Below are 24,789 nucleotides of genomic sequence, written 5' to 3' on the forward strand. Positions count from 1 at the left end.
GGAGGAGGCGGGGAAGAGGCGGGGGGAGCTTGGCTGCCAGTGGGTGCGGAGCACCTGCTGATTTTTTTCCCGTGGGTGCTCCACGCAGTTGGTGCCTATGCCCCTGACCAATGTAGTTAATGTGTCATCTCACCCTCTAGTGACTGGTATGTTAGGGGGCTTATTCCTTCACTCTCTCACTTCCCTGGTCCTTCTCCCATGAACAGAGAGAAACAATCCCTGAAGTCCAAAGGCGCAAACAGTTTCCTTCCTCAGTGTCCCCCTTCCCAGCTCTGACACCACAGAGCCTTGCCTGTGTCCCTGTTCCTGTTCCCATCCCCTGTTCCCATTCCCCCTTTAGCAAAACATGATCCCAATTCCCTCATCCCCAGTCTCTGTTCCCATTCCCCCCCCACCACTTCCTGATTGACTACAGACTATATAGTAAAACTTGAATTCTGCTTAGCTATACCTTAACCAATCATTTTACTGAAATTTAACTAACCAATCCTAACATACTGTAATGTGGTTATTTAACCAATTATACCCCACCACCTTAATTGGTTTATACCCAACAAAATTAATTATACAGTAGACAGAAACAATTACAGAACCAGACAGAGACCATGCAAATAAACATACAAAACAATACAGAAGTGAGGATTTCATAACTACATCTATACAGACATAAGGGTTTTCCAGCGGTGTCTATTGATAAGTGAGTTCTTGCCAGACAGGATGCTATTAAACTAAGTTTCCTTTTACATCTTCTAGGCTCTTCCCTTTCTCTGGAGGTGATAGGAATATCAGGGCAGGATTGTATTCCTAATAGCCCAATAGCACCTTATTTCAATGTGACTAGTTTGGAATGTGTGGATGTGACCATACACTTCCCAACTTATGGCTGCCTCTGCTGCTTAGCTGAAGAACCAGTAAGAGAAGGCCATTACACAGACAGTGATTTTGATTCTTTCTTTTATACCTTTATAACTAGCTAAGTGATAAGAATACACCTAAATTCTTAAAGTATAGGCCTTTGCAGACAGGGCTGAATATCTATATCCTAACATGGTGTGCCTAGAGAACAATAGCCTACTACTGCTACCAGCTAATGACATTAGTTCTTCAGTTCACGTGGTTGAAATCAGTAGTGTGGCTCAGAACATTCTAGGTTCAAACCCATGCCGGGAGTCTATGGTTTCACATGATGGAATTCCTTTCTTTTACTAGTTTTTTCCCCTTGTATTCCCTTGTGTGTACACATTATGATGCTAACTTCAGTTACGTGATGCTCCGCCACTGTATGCTATGTTAACAGATGATGAAGTATTTGGCCCTTGGGTGTGGAACTTCCTCTCTGTGAAATCTCCCTTACTTCCTCTGGCCCTGAATTTTAAAAAGCACCGAGTCAGTTTTTCCCCAAAGGTGTTAGAGGTTGTCCTGTATTAGGTTTCCTTTCATTACTGCATTGCCATCCTTTGTATTAGAACCTTGTCATAGGGCAATCCCACCTGGAGTGCCCTCCTGCAGCAGGTCACAGTATGCCAGGTGCACCCGCCTCACTTTTGCCTTTCAAAAATCCCACAGACTCCACCACAGGCTCCCTTGCCTCAGTAGTACCACTCTTTGGGCCTGGTTTATTACAAAAAACATCATGCAAATACTCTAACACCAAGAGTCCCAAACATAGTCCTAAAACCCTGCTCTATGTAGCAGAAACACCACCAGTCTCTCTTCTGGGCACATCCCTGCATCAGACTCCGGTGACCTCACCAGACTCTCTGCTGGGCACACCCCCTCACCAAACTCCGGTGTCATCCACCACACCTGTGCCCTCAGGCCCCCTCACCAAGGGCAGATGGAGGGTCTGCCAGGGCTCCCCACAGCAGCCTGGATGGCTGTTACCCTGGCCAGCTCTGGCTTGCAGTCTGGCCAGGGGGGCAGGGCCTTGAAGCGAAGAGGAGGGGCAGGCCCACAGAGTGGGCAGGGCCTCATGGCCCTCCTACTTTCATGAGGATCCAGCACCCCTGGAACACTTCTGCTTCTCTGCCTGTCCTGCTGATCTCTGGCAGCTCTCCATTGCCCTTCCTGACTGATCCACACAGCTCTGACTCAGCAGGTCTCCCCTGTGATGCCTGGGCTCCAGGAATATTCAGGGCTGGGGGCCCTGCTCCACCAATGTTCGGAGCTAGGTCTCTCCCCCGGCCCCGTCTGGAGCAGCCTCCGGCCCCCACCTGCCACCTCCCTCCCCTCCCCCACAAGCTCCGGAGCGTCCCTGCCTGAATGAAAGTGGCGTGCGGCTCTCCCTTGCCTGCCTGTGCTGCCAGCGGCCACTGCTGCTGCTGCCTATGGCTATAGCACAAGAGCAGCGCCAGCAGGCTCATGCAGCTGGTGGCTGCTGCAGCACCTCAGGTGGGGAGTAGGAGGCACACACATGCTTGGCAGCCCTCCCTTGGTACCCACTGGGAGAAGACGCCAAGGGGGCTTCCGGACAGGAGACATCTGGAGTGGACCTCACTCACCTGAGCAGCTACTGGGGCTGCGGTGAGTGATTGACCCTGTGATCCACCCCTCCCCCACCCACAACCCCCACTCCTGCCCCACACTGGGCAAGGGGCAGCCCATCCCCCACCCCCAGTGAGGCTATAGTGAGGGGCAGCAGCTGGGGAGGCCACACGTGATGGCAACTCCCCTCCCCCGATATCCACTATAGGGGAGACAAGGGGGCTTCCTGGACCTGAGAAGGGCCCTAGGGGCATGTGCAGTGACAGGGGTGCAGAGTGAGTGTACTGCGGGGAGGGAGGGAGAAGAGGCATCCCTGCCCCAGAGCTTGCTGATGCCAACGGGGAGAGGGTTGCGGGTGGGGAGTCCTCTCTGGCCCTAGCCCTGGGGCAGCCTGTCTGCACCCCAAGCTCCTCATCCCCAGCCCTGCAACACCCCAGAGCCTGTGCCCCCAGCACCCCAACCCTGAGCCCCAGCCCTGAACTCCCTCCTGCATTGTGAACCCCTCATTCCCAGCCCCACCCCAGAGCCCTCACCTGAGGGGAAAAACATGCAACTTAAATTTGGTGGTCAGTTTGGGGTATGATCTTGTTTAGCACAATCCTTGATTATTTTACACCCTTTAAAGTAAATAATTGGTTGTATACAGGCGTTACAAAGTGGGAATGTTCTTAATGTTTTCTCTGAATACCTTGTGGGTACCTCAGTTTCCCCTATGCATTTCTTAAGGAACTAGGTGGTCGGATAAGGGTGTGTGATTGTTGCAGAGCCCTAGAGGGCCTCTGCAACAGAGAATGGCTGACACCCTGTCTCCTGGCAACTGATGTCCTGGGCCCCTCCCCTGCAAGGTGCCAGCTGAAGGTGTCGGAGAACAAAGAATTCAGGTGGCCTCTTTGCCTGGAAAAGAGACAAAGGCCAGAGGAGGGGCTGGAGGGAGTGTCAGTGCCTGTGCAGATTCGCTGTGGGAAGTGCACGGTGTGGAAGGGGATGCTGGGATGCTTTGGAACAACTCCATACAAAGCCAATCAGAACTCTGGGGGAGCTTCCTCTCTCTGAGCATACTGTCTCCAGGGCAAGAAGCTTACACCTTCCTGGGTCTGACCTCGGAGCATTCAGCATGCCATTCCACACCATGCGCTTCCCTCAGCGAGTCCGCACAGGTGGGGCTCCTGGGAAAGCCAGAGTGCCCTGCACCCCAACTCCACAGTCAGATGTGACTCTTACCCAGCCGGTAAAACAGAAGGTTTATTAGGTGAGAGGAACACAGTCTAAAACAGAGCTTGTAGGTGCAGAAAACAGGACCCCTCAGTCAGGTCCATCTTCAGGGATAAGGAGCCAGACCCAAGTTCTGGGCCTCTCCCTGTCTCCCCAGCCAGCTCCAAACTGACAGTCCCTCCAGCCCCTTCTCTGGCCTTTGTCTCTTTTCCTGGCAAGGAGGCCACCTGATCTCTTTGTTCTCCAACACCTTCAGTTGGCACCTTGCAGGGGAAACTGAGGCACCCACACAGTATTCAGAGAAAACATTAAGAAAATTCCCACTTCACCACAACAGGTACAACAAAATATAACATATTGAAGCAGGTGAGTGCTGCTTCTGACTTTCCACTTTTAATTGGCCCTTGTAATCTTGTGGCGCTGGCACACTGTGGCTTCATTTTATCCCAGCAACAAATTCTTGATCTTCGCAAAAGTACATCACAAAAGAAGGGGCTATATTTGTTTTAATTTTAGAAAGTATTTGCTTTTGAGGGTTATTGATCAAAGAGTGCTTGGATGTTTATGTATTCAAAAGAGTATTAATAACGTTGATATTCTTAGTTGAACATTTTTTCTTACAATAGTGATATTGTGCAATAAAGGGAAACTGTTAAATGCTTACGGTTGCCAGTCCATTTTTACATTATTTAATAAAATATATATCGGCTTACAAGGCAGGCCGGGGGGGAGGGAAGAGACTTAGACACATTTTGTACGCCACCAAAAATTATACAAACCTGCCGCCCCTGCCCTGGGACAAACCCCTTTGCTTTGTGAGTTTCCAGATATTGTTAATTACATTTGCATGGCATTTTTATTTATGTATATTATGTAGTTCAGCCCCCTGAGCTCCTCAGTGGCAGTGGAGGGTACTTCAAAATAAAAGTTGTTGTTGTTATTCCCCATCCCTCATTTATGTGATGGGTATCTTTGATCTTCACCGGTCATGACCCTGTCTTGTTTAATTTATGCTGGCCTTTTTCTCCTGCCATGTGCAGCTTGAGAAGAGTATAGATGTACTGGACAAAAGAAGAAGAAATGGTCTATGGCGTTTAAAAAAAACAACAACAACTCCTGAGCAATTTTCCCCTCAGGCTTTTCAGAAGCAGCAGGACAAGAGAGATGGCAGTTCTCTCCCCTTGCTGGAAACCCTAGTACAGAGAGTGAGATTCAGCTGGTGTCAGTAAGCACATCCTGCTGCACAGGCACAAGCCTACATGCATTTGTTTGAAGGCCACAGTCAGCCGGGGGCTCTTAGACTTTGGGGACTTGGTTTGATGTTTCCAGATTGCTGGCAGCCTGTTGCAGGCACCACTTCTCTCTTTCACTCTCATCTGAGATCAATCTCTTTATTATTTCACCTTTGGGGTTTGTAACTTACTGCTTAATGTTTTTTAACAACATTGTAAGCAGGATTAATAATTTTAATCAGTGTTAGCAAGCTGCTAACAGCAGCATTTCTCTCAAATACATTGGAGATGTACTTGGGGGGGGTTACAGATTAGGGATTTACCAATGTGTTTCCAAGGAAATGTTGAATGCTAAGAAAAGGCACTTTTCTATATATTTTATATCAATTGTCAATTCTTTTTTTTTCCCCCCACATGTTCCAATATTGGCTGGACATGATGGCAGTGCAAAGTGGATTTCACTGCATGCATCCTATTAAAACCAGTGGGAGTAGGTACAAAGGACATAGGGAAAGGTAGGAGTGAGGTCCTGGAGGCCAAACTTAAGCTGCTAAGTAAGAGATTAAAGTCCAGGACCTCCATCGTTGAATTCTCTGAATGCTTCCAATTCCATGCGCAGGGCCAGTTAGACAGGCAGAAATGCAGGGTCTCAATGTGTGAATGAGATAGCGATATTGGGAGAGGGGATTTAGGTTTATTAGGAACTGGGGAACCTTTTGGGAAAGGTTTCAGAGTAGTATCCATGTTAATCTGTATCAGCAAAAAGAACAGGAGTACTTGTGGCACCTTAGAGACTAACACATTTATTTGAGCATAAGCTTTCATGGGCTACAGCCAACTTCATCGGATTGAACAGAGACTGGGAATGGCTCGGTCATTACACTAATTGAATCTATTTCCCCATGTTAAAGTATCCTCACACCTTCATGTCAACTGTCCAAAATGGGCCATCTTGATTATCATTTCAAAAGTTTTTCTCCCCTGCTGATAATAGCTTCTCTTAATTAATTAGCCTCTTACAGTTGGTATGGGTACTTCTACCTTTCCATGTTCTCTGTATGTATAAATATCTTTTTACTGTATGTTCCATTCTATGCATCTGATGAAGTGGGCTGTAAAATTGGGGGGAAAAAACTTTCCCTTTGTCTGTCTATCTGTTGTTCTCCAGAGAGAGGAGACACAGAGCAGGAACAGGGCTGAACTATGCTGTAAGAAGCTTTAAGCCAGGTATGAAAAACCATTAGATCATACCTAGAAACTACTTATTTGAAACCCCCAGATATGTAAGTAGATCAGAAAATGTCTAGGAAGACGCGGTTAGGTTTATCTCTTTTATTACTTTGGCTTGTGGACTCCTTTGTGCTAACCTCAGGTGCATTTGTTTTGCTTGTAACCTTTAAGCTGGACCTCAAGAAAACCATTCTTGATGCTTAATTATTATATTTGCTCTTTTTAAATCTAGCAATAGCTTAAGTTCCAGATGTATTTTCTTTCTTTTTGTTTTTAATAAAATTTACCTTTTTTAAGAACAGGATTGGGTTTTTTTGTTTCCTAAGAGGTTTGTGCACATGTTGTTTAATTAGTTGGTGGCAACAGCTGATTTCCTTTGTTTTCTTTCTCAGCTCCTCCCCGGAGGGGGGAAAGAGCTTGAGGGTACCCCACAGGGAGGAATTCCCAAGTGCGCCTTCCTGGGTCCAAAGGGGTTTTTTGTAATTGGGTGGTGGTAACATCTACCCATCCAAGGTCAGAGAAAAGCTGTAACCTTGGGAGTTTAATACCAGCCTGGAGTGACCAGTATTAATTTTTAGAATCCTTACGGGCCCACACCTTCTGCATTCAAAGTGCCAGAGTGGGGAATCAGCCTTGACAACATCCTTAGAGGTTTTTAATGCCCAGCTTGACAAAACCCTGGCTGGGATGATTTAGTTGGGGTTGGTCCTGCTTTGAGCAGGGGGTTGGACTAGATGACCTCCTGAGGTCTCTTCCAACCCTAATCTTCTATGATTCTATGATTCTCAGAAATTAAGCCTTGTGAGGCTCAGCACTGTCTCCTCTCCTTTTTGGCACACATGTAAACCCTCCACAACGGCTTGTGGGATAATGCAGACTCCAGCACAGCCAATGTACAGATATGGTTGTGTCACTGGCTGACCAGGTGATACTGGAGTGTATTCAGATCAATTCCCTTGTGTAGATCAAAGTAATGGTTGGCTGTATAAGTGTGGATTCAGTTGTTTAAACTTCATGAAAACTTGTGGAATGTTACTGGTATTGTTTTCACTTATTTATTCCTGCCATAATGTAATAGCAGACATTTACATGGTAAACACCCTTGTAACTAAATTACCGATCATTTGATACACTGACCACTTTTTTTTCTGTGAAAAATATTCTACACAGGATAAATATATATCTTCAACAAAATAGTAATAATGATCATGATAACAATTTTAACCAAATACTTCATTTTGGAATCATTATAAATGTTTACTAGTGCGTTTTTTCTCATTCAAACTGCAGTTAAGTGCCCTAAACTGAGTAATACAGGTTGCTACTTGTCATTGCCATTTCTATCTGCAAATCCTGAAGCTGATTTTGTCAGGTCAGTGCAACACCCCACACTGCCTTGGTGTGCCCAGAATATGGGGCATGGCAGTTTGGCACTGTTACAGACACATCTCATAGCTGTACAAGGTGCATCACTCTCACAAGAGCCTGGTGTTTAACTGGACCAACAATGTCCTGTGGTGGCTAGGCATGGTGCTTGAGGTCACCAACCACAGCATTAGAGGAGGCTAAGTCTTGAGCAACTCTTGTTTCAGGATGATCCCAGTCAGGGCCAGTGCAACCATTTAGGCGACATAGGCCTAGGGCGCAAGGATTTGGGGGGCGGCATTTTCTTTGGCAGCAACCGCGGCAGCCGGATCTTCGGCATTTAGGTGGAGGGAGCTGGGGCAGGGGAGGGCGGGAGGGCACAAGGTGGAAGTTTCGCCTAGGGCGCGAAACATCCTTGCACCGTCCCTGATCCCAGTTATGCCACCATGGCTCAGTCCATACCTCATGAAGGTGGCTTCAATGCACGTCACTCCAGAAGCATAAAGAAAACAAAAGATGAATGAAGAAAACGGTTGGCCGTGGTTTTGGTTTATAATCTGTTAATGTCTATAATTGTCCAATATTTGAAAAGTAATTCTCATGAATGAATATGTAAGAATTTGTTAAGTGAGCCTGTTGTGAGAGCCTGCTGTGAGAGTGCTGTCTCTCATTTTGGAGGGAGGATGGGGATGGCAGAATATACTGCTAATACAGACATGTGTACCCCCTGCTTAATTATGTTTGTTAACAAAATAATTGTCTGAAGTTTTCATTAAAAATAATTGAATTCAATGAACGTGGTTTCACTGTCATCTGGCTTGTGAATCACGAGAGGCGTGGTAATAAGTGTTCAGGTTTCAGAATGTTTACCAGTGACAAGGGTGCTCAGGCAGTTTCTTTTAATTTAAGGTTTTAATATTCAGAATTTACAAAAAAAAGAACAACTGTATGGACACTAAGACAAGGTACTGCCAAAACTTGCTTTTGGCTACCAGAAGGTCCTGTTTAATGTCCCATTGGTTGGAGGTGGTATTGTTTGTTGATGGGCCTATGGCCTGTGGTTGGAAAAGTTAATAGACTCTGACTGGATCTCTGCTCTGAAACGTACTCACTTGTCTTGGTTTACATCCTATCTTTTTAAAAATTCATCATATAATTCATATTTTGGTTACATATCCAGATAATATTTAATGAGTCCCTCTGTTCATCACACTGCATTGAAACAAATTGATTTTTCTGTCTCACCTTCCACACTCAGGGGAGCTCCCACATAGACTTACACACTTGCACCCATTTATTGCGACAAGGAATGTGGGCCAGACTACCAGGGCCAACCTGTCCTGGCTGGGCATTTCACCATGCTCACATGTTGTAGCTAGGCATTGCAGGGCTGGTAAGGATTGCTCCTATCATGTGCCAAACCCAGGCACTGGAAGAAGTGGTTTTGATTACATGTCCTGCCTCGTCACCACAGAACATGTTGGCCTAATCATGCACCATGCCTAGGAATCTCAGGTCATGTGGGGAGTTGGTTCAGCTTAGGCATCATTGCAGAGGATGTGGGTAGTGAATCTGATCACAACTTGTGTCTGGCCTCTGTAGTGCCTCTTTGGGAGCAAGTCCAACTGTGTGCCAAAACCAGGTCAAATTGCACCCTGTGGTGAGACAGCCTGAATTCTGGCATCTTCTGCTTTTGTTGATTTCAGTCCCTTAATATTGTTGTAATAGGCGGTATATTCCTATTTTATAAAAGGAAGTTGAGGGAGGAGGGGGAATCAATTGCTATCATTCAGGATAGAAAAGAGAACTGGAGCCAGGATGAAGAGTGGAAGAGTTGAATGGTTCACTGGAAACCTTGCATGTCACACTGAATGCCTGGAGGTTAAGGCGGGGAGGGATTAAATTAAAATTTCCTTCCTCTGGAGAGCATGACAGTTCAAAACCACATTGGGGGGTTTTCATTTCATATCAATAAATTTAACAAGGCCCCATTCAATTCAATTTAATACCTGAGCTCCTAGCTTTTATGCTCTGCTCTTAAAGAACAGATAAAGGAAAAATATTTGGTGAGCTTAATTTATTCTCTCTCCCTCACTCTCTCACACAAACACACACACTCAGAAACCCCAGCAGAATCATTCTGAGAGAGGTATTTTTGTTCAGCAAAAGATAGAAGAAGGGATGCTGAACGAGGCACATGATATGCTGCTAGCTTGTGTGTGTATAGAGCAATGTGTTAATAAAATGTATCGCTTCCCTCTGATCTGAAATATGGGAAAGAAGTCTGATTTTAATTGGATCATATGGGAGCTTCTCTTTAGTTAATCAGCAAGGCAGCAGCACTAAAGAGCCTCTTTGGCTGAGATTAATGATTGCAAAATAATCTTAGAAGATTTGAGGATCAGATGCACATCTGTGCTAATTGTATTTATTTTTGTAGCGCTCAAAATGAGGTGCCCTGAAGTTTTCACGGCCATAAGCTTAGGATGCCAACATTGCTCACATGTGGCAAAACCATTCAGGAAACTTCGTAGCAGTCCTTATATCATCACATATTTTGCTCATGCTACTTACTGTGTTGGGCTCTTCAGTCTCCCCCCACTTTTCCCCTCTGAAATACACTAGTTACTATGGAAACAGTAATATCATCAGTATGGGAGGAACTTAAAATGTTTTCAGATGTAATGTAAAGCCAGTTAATAACTGACACCTGGGTTTGGGAAATTCTCAGGGTTCCTTTACCTGTGACAGCACTAGCAGGGAGAGTGCTCACATGGGATGAACACTCACAGGTGGAGTTCATACTTTGATTACTCCCAAAATGGGATTTCTATTCAAACCTCTATTGCAGTCACACGTACTGTAAGGTAGGTGTTACAAATATATCAATTAGACAAACCTTGCCTCCTGTGAGAAGCCTGGGGGATGGGCAGGGGAGCTCTAGAGCTGCAATAGCATTTCTTCCCCCTCCCGCCCCCCAAGAAAGCGTTTTGGCCAATGGACCCACATACCAGACACATAGTAAAAGATTTATTAGTCGCGCACTTTCAGAAAAGGGGACTGTAAAAGATGAGGCTCCTGCCCTAAAGTCTAAAGTGAGGGAATTAAAATTCTTGGAGGCTACTCCAGGAACAGTAGTAATGTCCCAAAGACACACACCCCTTATCGTAAAAAGGGATCAGGAAGGCAAGAAATAAACTAGTCTGATTTAATGGGAAAGTTCAAGAGGTTAATTGAATCAAATATGTAGCACTCAAGAAATAGAAATCCAACCCTGGGGAAGTCCATGGAAAGAAACATAAACCACAGAAGATAAAAATTAGAGAATTTGAAGGCTAAGGGAATTTGAAGAGCAGTTAACCAAAGATTTAAAAACAAATTATAAAAAAAACTTTCAGTATCTCTGAAGCATAAAGCCTGTGAGGAAATCTTTGAGTCTTCTGGGCTACCGGTGAGTAAAGGGAACAATTAAGGATGATAAGGATATCCCCAGAGGATACCTGCCCTGGATAGTTATGGTGATAAAGATGAGGTATTGCTAGGGACTAAGATGTCAGCAGAATGGCTGCTGGAAGAATCCAATCAATTAAAAAGCAACAAGTTACCAGGCCCAGCTGGTACCTCCAAGTGCTCTGCAGAAATTAATGTGTCAGGTATACATGTGACTGAATGGCTTACACTGCTCATTAAAATCAGCTACTAGATTGGAGGATTGGGTACTAACAAATACACCTATCTGTGATGGGTTCCCCCTGGGGTGCCACCTGGAACTGGGGTACCACTGAGCCCTCTGACCCTCCAGCCTGGGCTCCCTCTCACACTGTGCTGCTGTGAGAAGTTGAAAAGCCCTCCAGCCTGCACTTTCACCAGCATTCACACAGGTAGGGACACACCCAGCTGCAGTTACACCCAGGCTCTCTAACCACCAGCTTCCCAGTCTAGGACCTCAGAGCAGTACCGTCCTGCCCACGATCTGTCTCTCCCTCAATGTGAAGAGAACAATGCACACTTGTGGTAACCAATCAGAAATTTTCTTCAAGCACTCCAGTCAAAGCTTACTGGTTTGGATTAAAACATAAATAAGTACACCTCTACCCCGATATAATGCCACCCGATATAACACAAATTTGGATATAACGCGGTAAAGCAGCGCTCCGGGGGGGGGGGGCAGGGCTGCGTCCAGCGGATCAAATTAAGTGCGATATAACACGGTTTCAGCTATAATGTGGTAAGATTTTTTGGCTCCCAAGGACAGCGTTATATTGAGGTAGAGGTGTATATTAACTACAAAAGATAGATTTTAAGTAGGGCTGTCAATTAATTGCAGTTAACTCCCATGATTAAGTCAAAAAATTATTCACGATTAAAAAAATTAATCATGATTAATCACACTTGTAACAGTAGAATGCCAATTGAAATTTATTAAATATTTTTGGCTGTTTTTCTACATTTTCAATATTGATTTCAATTCCAACACAGAATACAAAGTGCACAGTGTTCACTTTATATTATTATTTTTAATTACAAATATATGCACTGTAAAAATTATAAACAAAAGAAATAGTATTTTTCAACTGACCTCATACAAGTACTGAAGTGAAGTCTCTTTATTGTGAAAGTGTAACTTACAAATTCAGATTTTTTTTTGGTTACATAACTGCACTCAAAAACAAAACTGTGTAAAACTTTAGAGCCTACAAGTCCACTCAGTCGTTCTTCTTATACTGCCAATCGCTAAGACAAATAAGTTTGTTTACATTGACGGGAGATACTGCTGCCTGCTTCCTATTTACAATGTCACCTGAAAGTGAGAACAGACGTTCGCATGGCACTTTTGTAGCCGGCGTTGCAAGGTGTTTACATGCCAGATATGCTAAACATTGGTATGCCCCTTCATGCTTTGGCCACCATTCCAGAGGACAAGCTTCCATGCTGATGATGCTTGTTAAAAAAATGTGTCAATTAAATTTGTGACTGTACTCCTTGGGGGGAGAATTGTATGCCTCCTGCTCTGTTTTACCCGCATTCTGCAAATATTTCATGTTATAGCAGTCTCGGATGATGACCCAGCACATGTTCGTTTTAAGAAGACTCTCACAGCAGATTTGACAAAACGCAAAGAAGGTACCTATGTGAGATTTCTAAAAATAGCTATAGCACTCGACCCAAGGTTTAAGAATCTGAAGTGCCATCCAAAATCTGAGAGGGATGAGGTGTGTAAGTTCAACTTTCATGATAAAGAGATTGCACTACAGTACTTATATGAGGTGAATTGAAAAATACAATTTTTTTGTTTTTTTACAGTGCAAACATTTGTAATCACTGTACACTTTGTATTCTGTGTTGTAATTGAAATTAATATATTTGAAAATATAGTAAACATCCAAAATATTTAAAATAAATGGTATTCTATTGTTGTTTAACAGCATTCATTTTTTAATTGCTTGACAGCCCTAATTTTAAGTGATAGCAAACAGATCAAAGCAGATAAACAAGTAAATAAACAAAATGCAACTAAGTCTAAAATACTAAAAATATAGGAGATGAACTAGCAAATTCTGATCTTGGCTGATGAGACAGGCACACTGCAGATTCTTATGGGACAAACTGCACTTGCTTTACAGCTTGGAATCCCCAGGTCTTTCATAAACAGGCTAGAAATCCCTTTAGCCTGGGTCCAGCACTTCCCCCAGTTCAGTCTTTGTTCCTCAGATGTGTCCAGGTGTCTTCTTGTGTGGGGAGTGAAGAACCATGGATGATGTCAGTCCCTGACATATACCGCTTTAGCATATGGCAGGAATCCTTTGTTTCAAAACTTGGTTCTCAGACTGGTTTGTGGAAGAATACTGACATCACAAGATGGAGTCCAGAGACATGTGGTCTGGTCACATTGCTGTTACAGCAGCCATTTCTTACAGGCTGGGCAAAATGCCCACAAGAAGGCTAAGCTATTCCACAGTCCATTGTCTTTGCTGATGGGCTGTGACGTTATTGATATAAATTGGGACCATGTAGAACATGGATTGCAACCAAGGTCCCGTAGTGGCACCAAATCTTAGGTAAAGGGGGTCATATAAGGTGTCTAAGACCAGGTTCTGGGTTGCTGGTTATGATTATGCTGTCTGTGTATCATTTTGTAGTTGAAGTTATAAGTATTGGCTCTGTACTGTCTGTATTTTGTATTTGTGCGCTGCCTCTGGGTGACACCGCAGACAAGTTGGTGTTAGCCCTGCCTAGCCTGCTTGATGGCCCATTAAGGACCATCAGCTACACAATTGACCCATGGAGAGAAGGCAGACACGCCTTGTGATGCAGCAAAGTATGCAGGGACTTGTCCATGTGACTACAGACTCCATTTTGCTGTAATTTTCCACAGTAAGGACAAAGAGGTTCTTGCACCTGGAAAAGCCTATATAAGGCTAATGCCTCATCTCCATCTTGTCTTCAATCCTGCTTCTTACCTCTGGAGGGATTTTGCTACAAACTGAAGCTCTGAACAAAGGACTGAATGACCCATCCCAGCAGGGGATGTACTCCAGAGACTTGATTTAAACCTGCAGTTTACTCCATCACTGCTGCAAGCCTGAACTAAGAACTTTGCCATTACTGTATGTAATTGATTCCATTTAACCATCTACCTCTCATCTCTACCTTTTTCTCTTTGTAAATAAACCTTTAGATTTTAGATTCTAAAGGATTGGCAACAGCGTGATTTGTGGGTAAGATCTGATGTGTATATTGACCTGGGTCTGGGGCTTGGTCCTTTGGGATCGAGAGAACCTTTTTCTTTTATTGGGGTGTTGGTTTTCATAACCATTCATCCCCAGGACGAGTGCACTGGTGGTGATGCTGGGAGACTGGAGTGTCTAAGGAAATTGCTTGTGTGACTTGTGGTTAGCCAGTGGGGTAAGACCGAAGTCCTTTTTGTCTGGCTGGTTTGGTTTGCCTTATAGGTGGAAAAACCCCAGCCTAGGGCTGTGACTGCCCTGTTTGAGCAATTGGTCCTGATTTGGCACTCTCAGTTGGGTCCCGCCAGAACCGCACTGTCACATGGGCCATTAGCCCCATCTGGCTTCTTCCTTGTTGTACCTGAAAGGCTAGCTGTGGGTGTTTTCCAGAGTAAGCCTTTTTGAAATACAGATCCGTAGTCAATATTCATAACTTCAGATACAAAAATGATATATGCATACAAATAGGATAATTATATTCAGCAAATCATAACTTTTCCAATGGACTTATCCATTGGACCCCACATGACTTATCTTGCATAAAATACATCATAATTATGCTATATTCATGTCATAATAATATCACTATGAAGAATATGGGGTGCCCTGTCACATTATGTGAAGAAAGAATAGTAAATATGGCAAGCGACCAGCTTGGCTTAACAGTGAAATCCTTGCTGAACTTAAATGCAAAAAAGAAGCTTACAAGAAGTGGAAGATTGGACAAATGACCAGGGAGGAGTATAAAAATATTGCTCAGGAATGCAGGAGTGAAATCAGGAAGACCAAATCACGTCCCAGCAAGGGTCTTTCTAGCAAGAGATGTTAAGAGTAACAATAAGGGTAACAATAAGGGTTTCTTCAGGTATGTTAGCAACAAGAAGAAAGTCAAGGAAAGTGTGGGCTCCTTACTGAATGAGGAAGGCAACCTAGTGACAGAGGATGTGGAAAAAGCTAATGTATTCAATGATTTTTTTGCCTCTGTCTTCACAAACAAGGTCAGCTCCCAGACTGCTGCACTGGGCAGCACAGTATGGGGAGGAGGAGACCAGCCCTCCGTGGAGAAAGAAGTGGTTCGGGACTATTTAGAAAAACTGGATGAGCACAAGTCCATTGGGCCGGATGCGCTGCATCCGAAGGTGCTGAGGGAGTTGGCTGATGTGATTGCAGAGCCATTGGCCTTTATCTTTGAAAACTCATGGCGATCAGGGGAGGTCCCGGATGACTGGGAAAAGGCTAATGTAGTGCCCATGTTTTAAAAAGGGAAGAAGGAGGATCTGGGGAACTACAGGCCAGTCAGCAGGAGCGGTGCCAGAGTTTCTGGTGCCCTAAGCAGAATTCGGGGAGTGGCATTTTGTGCGCTCGCCACGGGGCGTGTGGGAGTTTCCGGTTCCACTCCCGTCGCGCCGCCAAAGAAGGACCCTCTGCCGAAATTCCGCAGGCGAAAGCAGCAGTCATTGAGGTGCTCAATTGCCTGCCACTGTTTTCTGCAGCACATCAGCAGAAGGTCCTTCTTTAGCGGCACGATGGGAATAGAACCAGAAGCTCCCGTGCGCCCCGTGGCGAGCGCACAAAATGCCACCCCCCGAATCCTGGCGCCCTAGGCGACCGCCTAGGGTCACCTAATGGAAGCGCCAGCCCTGCCAGTCAGCCTCACCTAAGTCCCTGGAAAAATCATGGAGCAGGTCCTTAAGGAATCAATTCTGAAGCACTTAGAGGAGAGGAAAGTGATCAGGAACAGTCAGCATAGATTCACCAAGGGCAAGTCATGCCTGACTAACCTAATTGCTTTCTATGAGGAGAAAACTGGCTCTGTGGATGAGAGGAAAGCAGTGGATGTGTTATTCCTTGACTTTAGTAAAGCTTTGATACGGTTTCCCACAGTATTCTTGCCAGCAAGTTGAAGAAGTATGGGCTGGATGAATGGACTATAAGGCGGATGGAAAGCTGGCTAGATCGTCGTTGGGCTCAATGGGTAGTGATCAACAGCTCCATATCTAGTTGGTAGCCGGTTTCAAGCGGAGCGCCCCATGGGTCGGTCCTGGGGCCGGTTTTGTTCAATATCTTCATTAATGATCTGGAGGATGGTGTGGACTGCATTCTCAGCAACTTTGCAGATGACACTAAACTGGGAGGAGTGGTAGATACGCTGGAGGGTAGGGATAGGATACAGAGGGACCTAGACAAATTAGAGGATTGGGCCAAAAGAAACCTGATGAGGTTCAACAAGGACAAGTGCAGAGTCCTGCACTTAGGACAGAAGAATCCCATTCACTGTTACAGACTAGGGACCGAATGGCTAGGAAGCAGTTCTGCAGAAAAGAACCTACGGGTTACAGTGGACGAGAAGCTGGATATGAGTCAACAGTGTGCCCTTGTTGCCAAGAAGGCTAATGGCATTTTGGGCTGTATAAGTAGGGGCATTGCCAGCAGATTGAGGGATGTGATCATTCCCCTCTCTATTCGACATTGGTGAGGCCTCATCTGGAGTACTGTGTCCAGTTTTGAGCCCCACACTACAAGAAGGATGTGGAAAAATTGGAAAGAGTCCAGCAGAGGGCAACAAAAATGATTAGGGGGCTAGAGCTCATGACTTATGAGGAGGGGCTGAGGGAACTGGGATTGTTTACTGTGCAGAAGAGAAGAATGAGGGAGGATTTGATAGCTGCTTTCAACTACCTGAAAGGGGGTTCCAAAGAGGATGGATCTAGACTGTTCTCAGTGGTACCTGATGTCAGAACAAGGAGTAATGGTCTGAAGTTGCAGTTGGGGACGTTTAGGTTGGATATTAGGAAAAACTTTTTCACTAGGTGGGTGGTGAAGCACTGGAATGGGTCACCTAGGGAGGTGGTGGCATCTTCTTCCTTAGAGGTTTTTAAGATCAGGCTTGACAAAGCCCTGGCAGGGATGATTTAGTTGGGAATTGGACCTGCTTTGAGCAGGGGGTTGGACTAGGTGACCTCCTGAGGTCCCTTCCAACCCTGATATTCTATGATTCTATGATTATTATTATTATAAGAGACCCTTGGAATTATACTGTGAATTGCAGACCTGTGAATTCTACCAGGAAAATTGGTTGGAATGATAATTAATAGAATTATTATAAAACATATAAGTGAACAGTGTATGATAAGAATAAAGCAGCATGGAAAGGATAATCATATGTCTCTAATCAATTATCTGACTAAAAAAAAACTACAGCTACCCATTGAACCTTTATTTTAACTTAAAAAAAGCTTTTGATAAAGTCCTTCACAATCAGCTGAAGGGTAAGAAAAGTACTGTCAGGATCAAAAGCTTACTAAGAGAGAAAACAAAGAGGAGGAATAAATGCTTAATCGTCAGCATAATAAAAGATTAATGGTGGGGATGGCACTCCCATGTCAGCATCTTTAACTGGTATTGTCTAATATATTTATTCAGGATCTAGAAATGGGGGTGAGCACGGGGGTGGCAAAATTGGCAGAAGATACAAAATTATGTAGGTTCATCAGACCCAGGAAAAAGTGAGTAATGTCAGAAGGCCTAAACCAAGCTAGATGAATGGGCAACACAATGGCATGTGAAATTCAACTTTGTTAAAAAAAGAAAGCATAAGAACATAAGAAAGGCCGTACCGGGTCAGACCAAAGGTCCATCTAGCCCAGTATCTGTCTACCGACAGTGGCCAATGCCAGGTGCCCCTGAGGGAGTGAACCTAACAAGCAGTGATCAAGTGATCTCTCTCCTGCCATCCATCTCCATCCTCTGACGAACAGAGGCTAGGGACACCATTCTTACCCATCCTGGCTAATAGCCATTTATGGACTTAGCCACCATGAATTTATCCAGTCCCCTTTTAAACATTGTTATAGTCCTAGCCTTCACAACCTCCTCAGGTAAGGAGTTCCACAAGTTGACTGTGCGCTGCGTGAAGAAGAACTTCCTTTTATTTGTTTTAAACCTGCTGCCTATTAATTTCATTTGGTGACCCCTAGTTCTTGTATTATGGGAATAAGTAAATAACTTTTCCTTATCCACTTTCTCAACATCACTCATGACTTTATATACCTCTATCATGTCCCCCCTTAGTCTTCTCTTTTCCAAACTGAAGAGTCCTAGCCTCTTTAATCTTTCCTCATATGGGACCCTCTCTAAACCCCTAATCATTTTAGTTGCTCTTTTCTGAACATTTTCTAGTGCTAGAATATCTTTTTTGAGGTGAGGAGACCACATCTGTACACAGTATTCGAGATGTGGGCGTACCATGGATTTATATAAGGGCAATAATATATTCTCAGTCTTATTCTCTATCCCCTTTTTAATGATTCCTAACATCCTGTTTGCTTTTTTGACCGCCTCTGCACACTGCGTGGACATCTTCAGAGAACTATCCACGATAACTCCAAGATCTTTTTCCTGACTCGTTGTAGCTAAATTAGCCCCCATCATGTTGTATGTATAGTTGGGGTTATTTTTTCCAATGTGCATTACTTTACATTTATCCACATTAAATTTCATTTGCCATTTTGTTGCCCAATCACTTAGTTTTGTGAGATCTTTTTGAAGTTCTTCACAATCTGCTTTGGTCTTAACTATCTTGAGTAGTTTAGTATCATCTGCAAACTTTGCCACCTCACTGTTTACCCCTTTCTCCAGATCATTTATGAATAAATTGAATAGGATTGGTCCTAGGACTGACCCTTGGGGAACACCACTAGTTACCCCTCTCCATTCTGAGAATTTACCATTAATTCCTACCCTTTGTTCCCTGTCCATTAACCAGTTCTCAATCCATGAAAGGACCTTTCCTTTTATCCCATGACAGCTTAATTTACGTAAGAGCCTTTGGTGAGGGACCTTGTCAAAGGCTTTCTGGAAATCTAAGTACACTATGTCCACCGGATCCCCCTTGTCCACATGTTTGTTGACCCCTTCAAAGAACTCTAATAGATTAGTAAGACACGATTTCCCTTTACAGAAACCATGTTGACTATTGCTCAAGAGTTTGTTTTTCTATGTGTCTGACAATTTTATTCTTTACTATTGTTTCATCTAATTTGCCCGGTACCGACGTTAGACTTACCGGTCTGTAATTGCCGGGATCACCCCTAGAGCCCTTTTTAAATATTAGCGTTACATTAGCTAACTTCCAGTCATTGGGTACCGAAGCCGATTTAAAGGACAGGTTACAAACCTTAGTTAATAGTTCCGCAACTTCACATTTGAGTTCTTTCAGAACTCTTGGGTGAATGCCATCTGGTCCCGGTGACTTGTTAATGTTGAGTTTATCAATTAATTCCAAAACCTCCTCTAGTGACACTTCAATCTGTGACAGTTCCTCAGATTTGTCACCTACAAAAGCCAGCTCAGGTTTGGGAATCTCCCTAACATCCTCAGCCGTGAAGACTGAAGCAAAGAATCCATTTAGTTTCTCCGCAATGACTTTATCATCTTTAAGTGCTCCTTTTGAATTTTGATCATCAAGGGGCCCCACTGGTTGTTTAGCAGGCTTCCTGCTTCTGATGTACTTAAAAAACATTTTGTTATTACCTTTGGAGTTTTTGGCTAGCCGTTCTTCAAACTCCTCTTTGGCTTTTCTTATTACACTCTTGCACTTAAGTTGGCAGTGTTTGTGCTCCTTTCTATTTGCCTCACTAGGATTTGACTTCCACTTTTTAAAGGAAGTCTTTTTATCTCTCACTGCTTCTTTTACATGGTTGTTAAGCCACGGTGGCTCTTTTTTAGTTCTTTTACTGTTTTTCTTAATTTGGGGTATACATTGAAGTTGGGCCTCTATTATGGTGTCTTTAAAAAGAGCCCACGCAACTTGCAGGGATTTCACTTTAGTCACTGTACCTTTTAACTTTTGTCTAACTAACCCCCTCATTTTTGTATAGTTCCCCCTTTTGCAATTAAAGGCCACAGTGTTGGGCAGTTGAGATGTTCTTCCCATCACAGGGATGTTGAATGCTATTGTATTATGGTCACTATTTCCAAGCGGTCCTGCTATAGTTACCTCTTGGACCAGCTCCTGCGCTCCACTCAGGATTAAATCTAGAGTCGCCTCTCCCCTTGTGGGTTCCCGTACCAGCTGCTCCATGAAGCAGTCATTTAAAGTATCGAGACATTTTATCTCTGCATTTCGTCCTGAAGTGAAATGTTCCCAGTCAATATGGGGATAATTGAAATCCCCCACTATTATTGGGTTCTTAATTTTGATAGCCTCTCTAATTTCCCTTAGCATTTCATCATCACTATTACTGTCCTGGTCAGGTGGTCGATAATAGCTCCCTACTGTTATATTTTTACTAGAGCATGAAATTTCTATCCATAGAGACTCTATGGAACCTGTGGATTCGCTTACGATTTTTACTTCATTTGAATCTACACTTTCTTTAACATATAGTGCCACTCCTCCCCCTGCACGGCCTGTTCTGTCCTTCCGATATATTTTGTACCCCGGAATGATTGTGTCCCATTGATTGCTCTCAGTCCACCAGGTTTCTGTGATGCCTATTATATCTATATCCTCCTTTATCACAAGACACTCTAGTTCACCCATCTTATTATTTAGACTTCTGGCATTTGTGTACAAGCACTTTAAAAACTTGTCCCTGTTTATTAGCCTACCTTTTTCTGATGTGCCAGATTCTTTTTTATGTGACTGTTTATCATCTGATCCGGCCCCGCCCACTGATTAAGGCTCAGCCAATTACCAGAGGCTTCGAGCTTTCAAACCTGCCTCCAACTGCCAGCCAGAGCACACGGTCCCTCAAACAACCAAACAAACAAACAGACTGACAAACACAAGTTCAGCACACAGCAAGTAACCCCCAAACACAAACAAACACACACTACAGACAGTCACTTACCCCACAGATGCTATATTAGCTCCTCCTTCACCTGGAGAACTCCCTTGCGAAACTCCCTGTTAGCAGCCCCTGTTCGCAAAGCTCCCTGGTCGCTTGTGCGCGGCTTTGTACATTGGAAGAAATTATCAGGAAAATGACCTGGAGATCATTGTGGCAGGTTAGAATCATAGATTAGGTTTAGAAGAGACCTCGGGAGGTAATCTAGTCCAACCCCCTGCTCAAAGCAGGACCAACCTCAACTAAATCATCCCAACCAGGGCTTTGTCAAGTCAGGCCTTAAAAACCTGTAAGGATGGAGATTCCACCTCCTCCCAAGGTAACCCATTCCAGTGCTTCACCATCATCCTAGTGAAAAAGAATTTACTAATATTCAACCTAAACCTCCCCCACTGCAACTTGAGACAATTGCTCCTTGTCCTGTCATCTGTCACCACTGAAAACAACCTAGCTCCATCTTCTTTGGAACCCTGCTTCAGGTAGTTGAAGGCTGCTATCAAATCCCCTCTCACTCTGGTCTTCTGCAGACTAAATAAACCCAGTTCCCTCAACCTCTCCTCATAAATCACGTGCCCCAGCCCCCTAATCATTTTTGTTGCCCTCCACAACGAATTGGACTCTCCAATTTGTCCACATATTTTCTATATTGGGAGGCTCAAAACTGGATGCAGTACTCCAGATGTGGCCTCACCAGTGCTGAATAGAGGGGAATAATCACTTCCCTCGATCTGCTGGCAATGCTTCTACTAATAATCCACTGTAATCCCCAGGTACCTTTCTGCAGAACTGCCACTCAGCCAGTTGGTCCCCAGGCTGTAGCAGTGCCTGGGCTTCTCCCATCCTTGTTGAACCTCATCAGATTTCTTTTGGCTCAATCTGCCAGTTTGTCTAGGTCACTCTGGACTCTATCCCTACCCTCCACCATATCTACCTCTCCCCCCAGTTTAGTGTCATCCGCAAACTTCCTGAGGGTGCAATCCATCCCATCATCCAGATCACTGATGAAGATGTTGAACAAAACCGGCCCCAGGACCAACCCCTGGGGCACTCCACTTGATACCAGCTGCCAACTAGACATTGATCACTACCCATTAAGCCCAATGATCTAGCCAGCTTTCTATCCACCTTTATAGTCCATTCATCCAATTCATACTTCTTTAACTTGCTGGCAGGAATACTGTGGGAGACCGTTTCAAAAGCTTTGGTAAAGTCAAGGTATATCACGTCCACTGCTTTCCCCATATTAACAGAGCCAGTTATCTCATCATAGGTACCAATCAGGTTGGTCAGGCATGACTTGCCCTTGGTGAATCCATGCTGACTGTTCCTCATCACTGTCTTCTCCTCCAAGTGCTTCAAAATGGATTCTTTGAGGACCTGTTCCATGATTTTTCCAGGGACTGAGGTGAGGCTGCAGTTCCCTGGATTCTCCTTCTTTCCTTTTTTAAAGATGGATAGTATATTTGCCTTTTTCCAATCATCTGGTACCTCCGCCAATCACCACGAGTTTTCAAAGATAATGATCAATGGTTCTGCAATCGCATCAGCCAACTCCCTCAGCACCTTCGGATGCATTGCATCCGGCCCCATCGACTTGTGCATGTCCAGATTTTCTAAATAGTCCTTAACCTGGTCTTTCACCACGGAGGGCTGCTCACCTCCTCCCCTTTCTGTGCTGTCCAGTGCAACAGTCTTGGAGCTGACCTTGTCTGTGAAGACCAAGGCAAAAAAGCATTGAGTACTTCAGCTTTTTACACATCATCTGTCATTAGGTTGCCTCCCAAATTCAGTAAGAGTCCCACACTTTCCCTGTCGTTCTTGTTGCTAACCTACCTGTAGAAACCCTTTCTTGGTACCCTTCACATCCCCTGCTAGCTGCAACTCCAATTGCGCTTTGGCCTTCCTGATTACACCCCTGAATGCTCAAGCAATATTTTTATACCCATCCTTAGTCATCTGTCCAAGTTCCCACTTCTTGTAAGCTTCCTTTTTGTGTTGAAGCTCACTGAAGATTTCTCTGTTAAGCCAAGCTGGTCGCCTGCCATATTTGATATTCTTTCTGCACATCAGTTCATTGAGAACTTCTGACTAATGTGCAATGGCAACGGGAAACACAAACAAAATATTACACTATAAAAATAATGGGATAGAAAACAGTACCAAAATATTAAAATGCCATCATATTAATCTGTGGTGCATCTTCACCTGGAATTCTAGTCATTCAAGATTAAAAAAAAAAAGCATAGCAGAAATAGGAGATTGTAGAGAGGTGATAGGAATGAGTAGAGGCACAACAGACTTCCACATGAAGAAAGACTGGGGGAAATGGAACTGTGTAGTTTAGAGGGGGTACAGCTGTATAATAAGATTCTAGGATTGTAACTCTTTGTGTTATGCTGTAGGCAAAAATGTCTGAGTTAGTGTGAAGTGATGGAAACAGCTACAGGCATGGATGAGAATGCGACAGGCATGGACGAGAATTTGTTCAGAATGTGACCAGGTTAAATCCTCACTGGCTTCCACAGTCTGTTACCATTCAGTTCTTAACTTCTCAGCCATTTTGACATTACAAATTACACCCCTGTGGTGTACAACTACTATAAGGCATGTATCTATGCTATGCCAAGAATCCAAGAGCACTATGATATCAACATTAGGTTACAGTTAACTTGCATGCTACAGTTTCATTGGTTGTATGAGGACAGCTGCACAGATGATGGATTACTTGGCCCAACTAGCACACCCAGGCACGCAACTAACACCCACACAAATCAACACAAATCTCCAAGGACAACCCCACTCTAGATCCAATCACCCTCACCACAACACAACCAGCGCACATAATAACCCCAAACACACCACGCCCCTCACCACAGCACACTCTCTCTTTCTCCACTTGTACAAATTCACACAACTTTCCCAGCACAACAAAACCCACACACAGAGCAGCACAACCACCTGCACAACAACACAACCAGCACAAACAATAACCCCAAACATCACTCTGAAGCCTAGAATGTCTGTTGAGTCAGCATGTTGTGATTGAAACAGCTACAAGCGTGGTTGAGAGATTTTTTGGTTCAGAATATCACCAGGTTCAGTTGTCACTGGGATTCACAGTCTGTTACTGTCCCATTTTGAAGTTCTCAGCCATTTTTGGCTGTTTTACACGTATGACTTTACAAATTACAGTACAGCACATGACTTTACAGCAATTACATGACTTTACAGCAACAGTACTGGCTCTCAGCTACTAGTGATAAAATAGCTTCAAGGGCTTCTGAACAAGAACAAGAGACATTTAGTGAAACTGAAAGCAACACATTTAAATGGATAAATAGAAGTGCTTGTTCACAATGTATAATTAGGTTGTGGAACTTCCAGCCACAAGATTCATTGGGATAAAGCGTTTAGTCCCTCCTGCAGAAAGCTTACAGTCTTAGTAGACAAGACAAAGAGTGGGAGGAGAAACAGAGACTTCTCCAGTGTGACATAGCTGATTGTTGATAGGGCCAGGACTAGAACTCATGTCTTCTGCATCCCACTACAGTGGAAAATGTCACACTTCAGGGTAACTGCGGCTGAATTTTCCCCTTGTGGCCCAGTAAGCCCCCCTACCCTAGGTTCTTGGCACTGTTGTGACTTTTAGGTAGAGGCCTGCATCTCTTTTCCTCCTGACCAGGGTTT

The 24,789-nt window shown here is 44.2% G+C and overlaps 1 protein-coding gene across 6 annotated transcripts in view; it reads left to right on the top strand.

Moving 5' to 3' along the window:
* Positions 1-24,789, top strand: part of PKNOX2 (PBX/knotted 1 homeobox 2) — a 651,385-nt gene that overhangs the window by 405,624 nt on the left and 220,972 nt on the right. Inside the window, exon 1 of one of the 6 annotated variants that reach the window (XM_044997255.1) lies at positions 1,073-2,523. The exons of the other annotated variants lie outside the window; for them this stretch is intronic. Within the exon in view, the coding sequence (XP_044853190.1) occupies positions 2,414-2,523 (110 nt within the window). The 5' untranslated portion in view covers positions 1,073-2,413. Of the gene's footprint in view, positions 1-1,072; positions 2,524-24,789 lie in introns of those variants that run through there. 6 annotated transcript variants of the gene reach the window in all.

This window comes from Mauremys mutica, chromosome 22 (assembly GCF_020497125.1).
Source record: "Mauremys mutica isolate MM-2020 ecotype Southern chromosome 22, ASM2049712v1, whole genome shotgun sequence".
Lineage (NCBI taxonomy): Eukaryota > Metazoa > Chordata > Testudines > Geoemydidae > Mauremys > Mauremys mutica.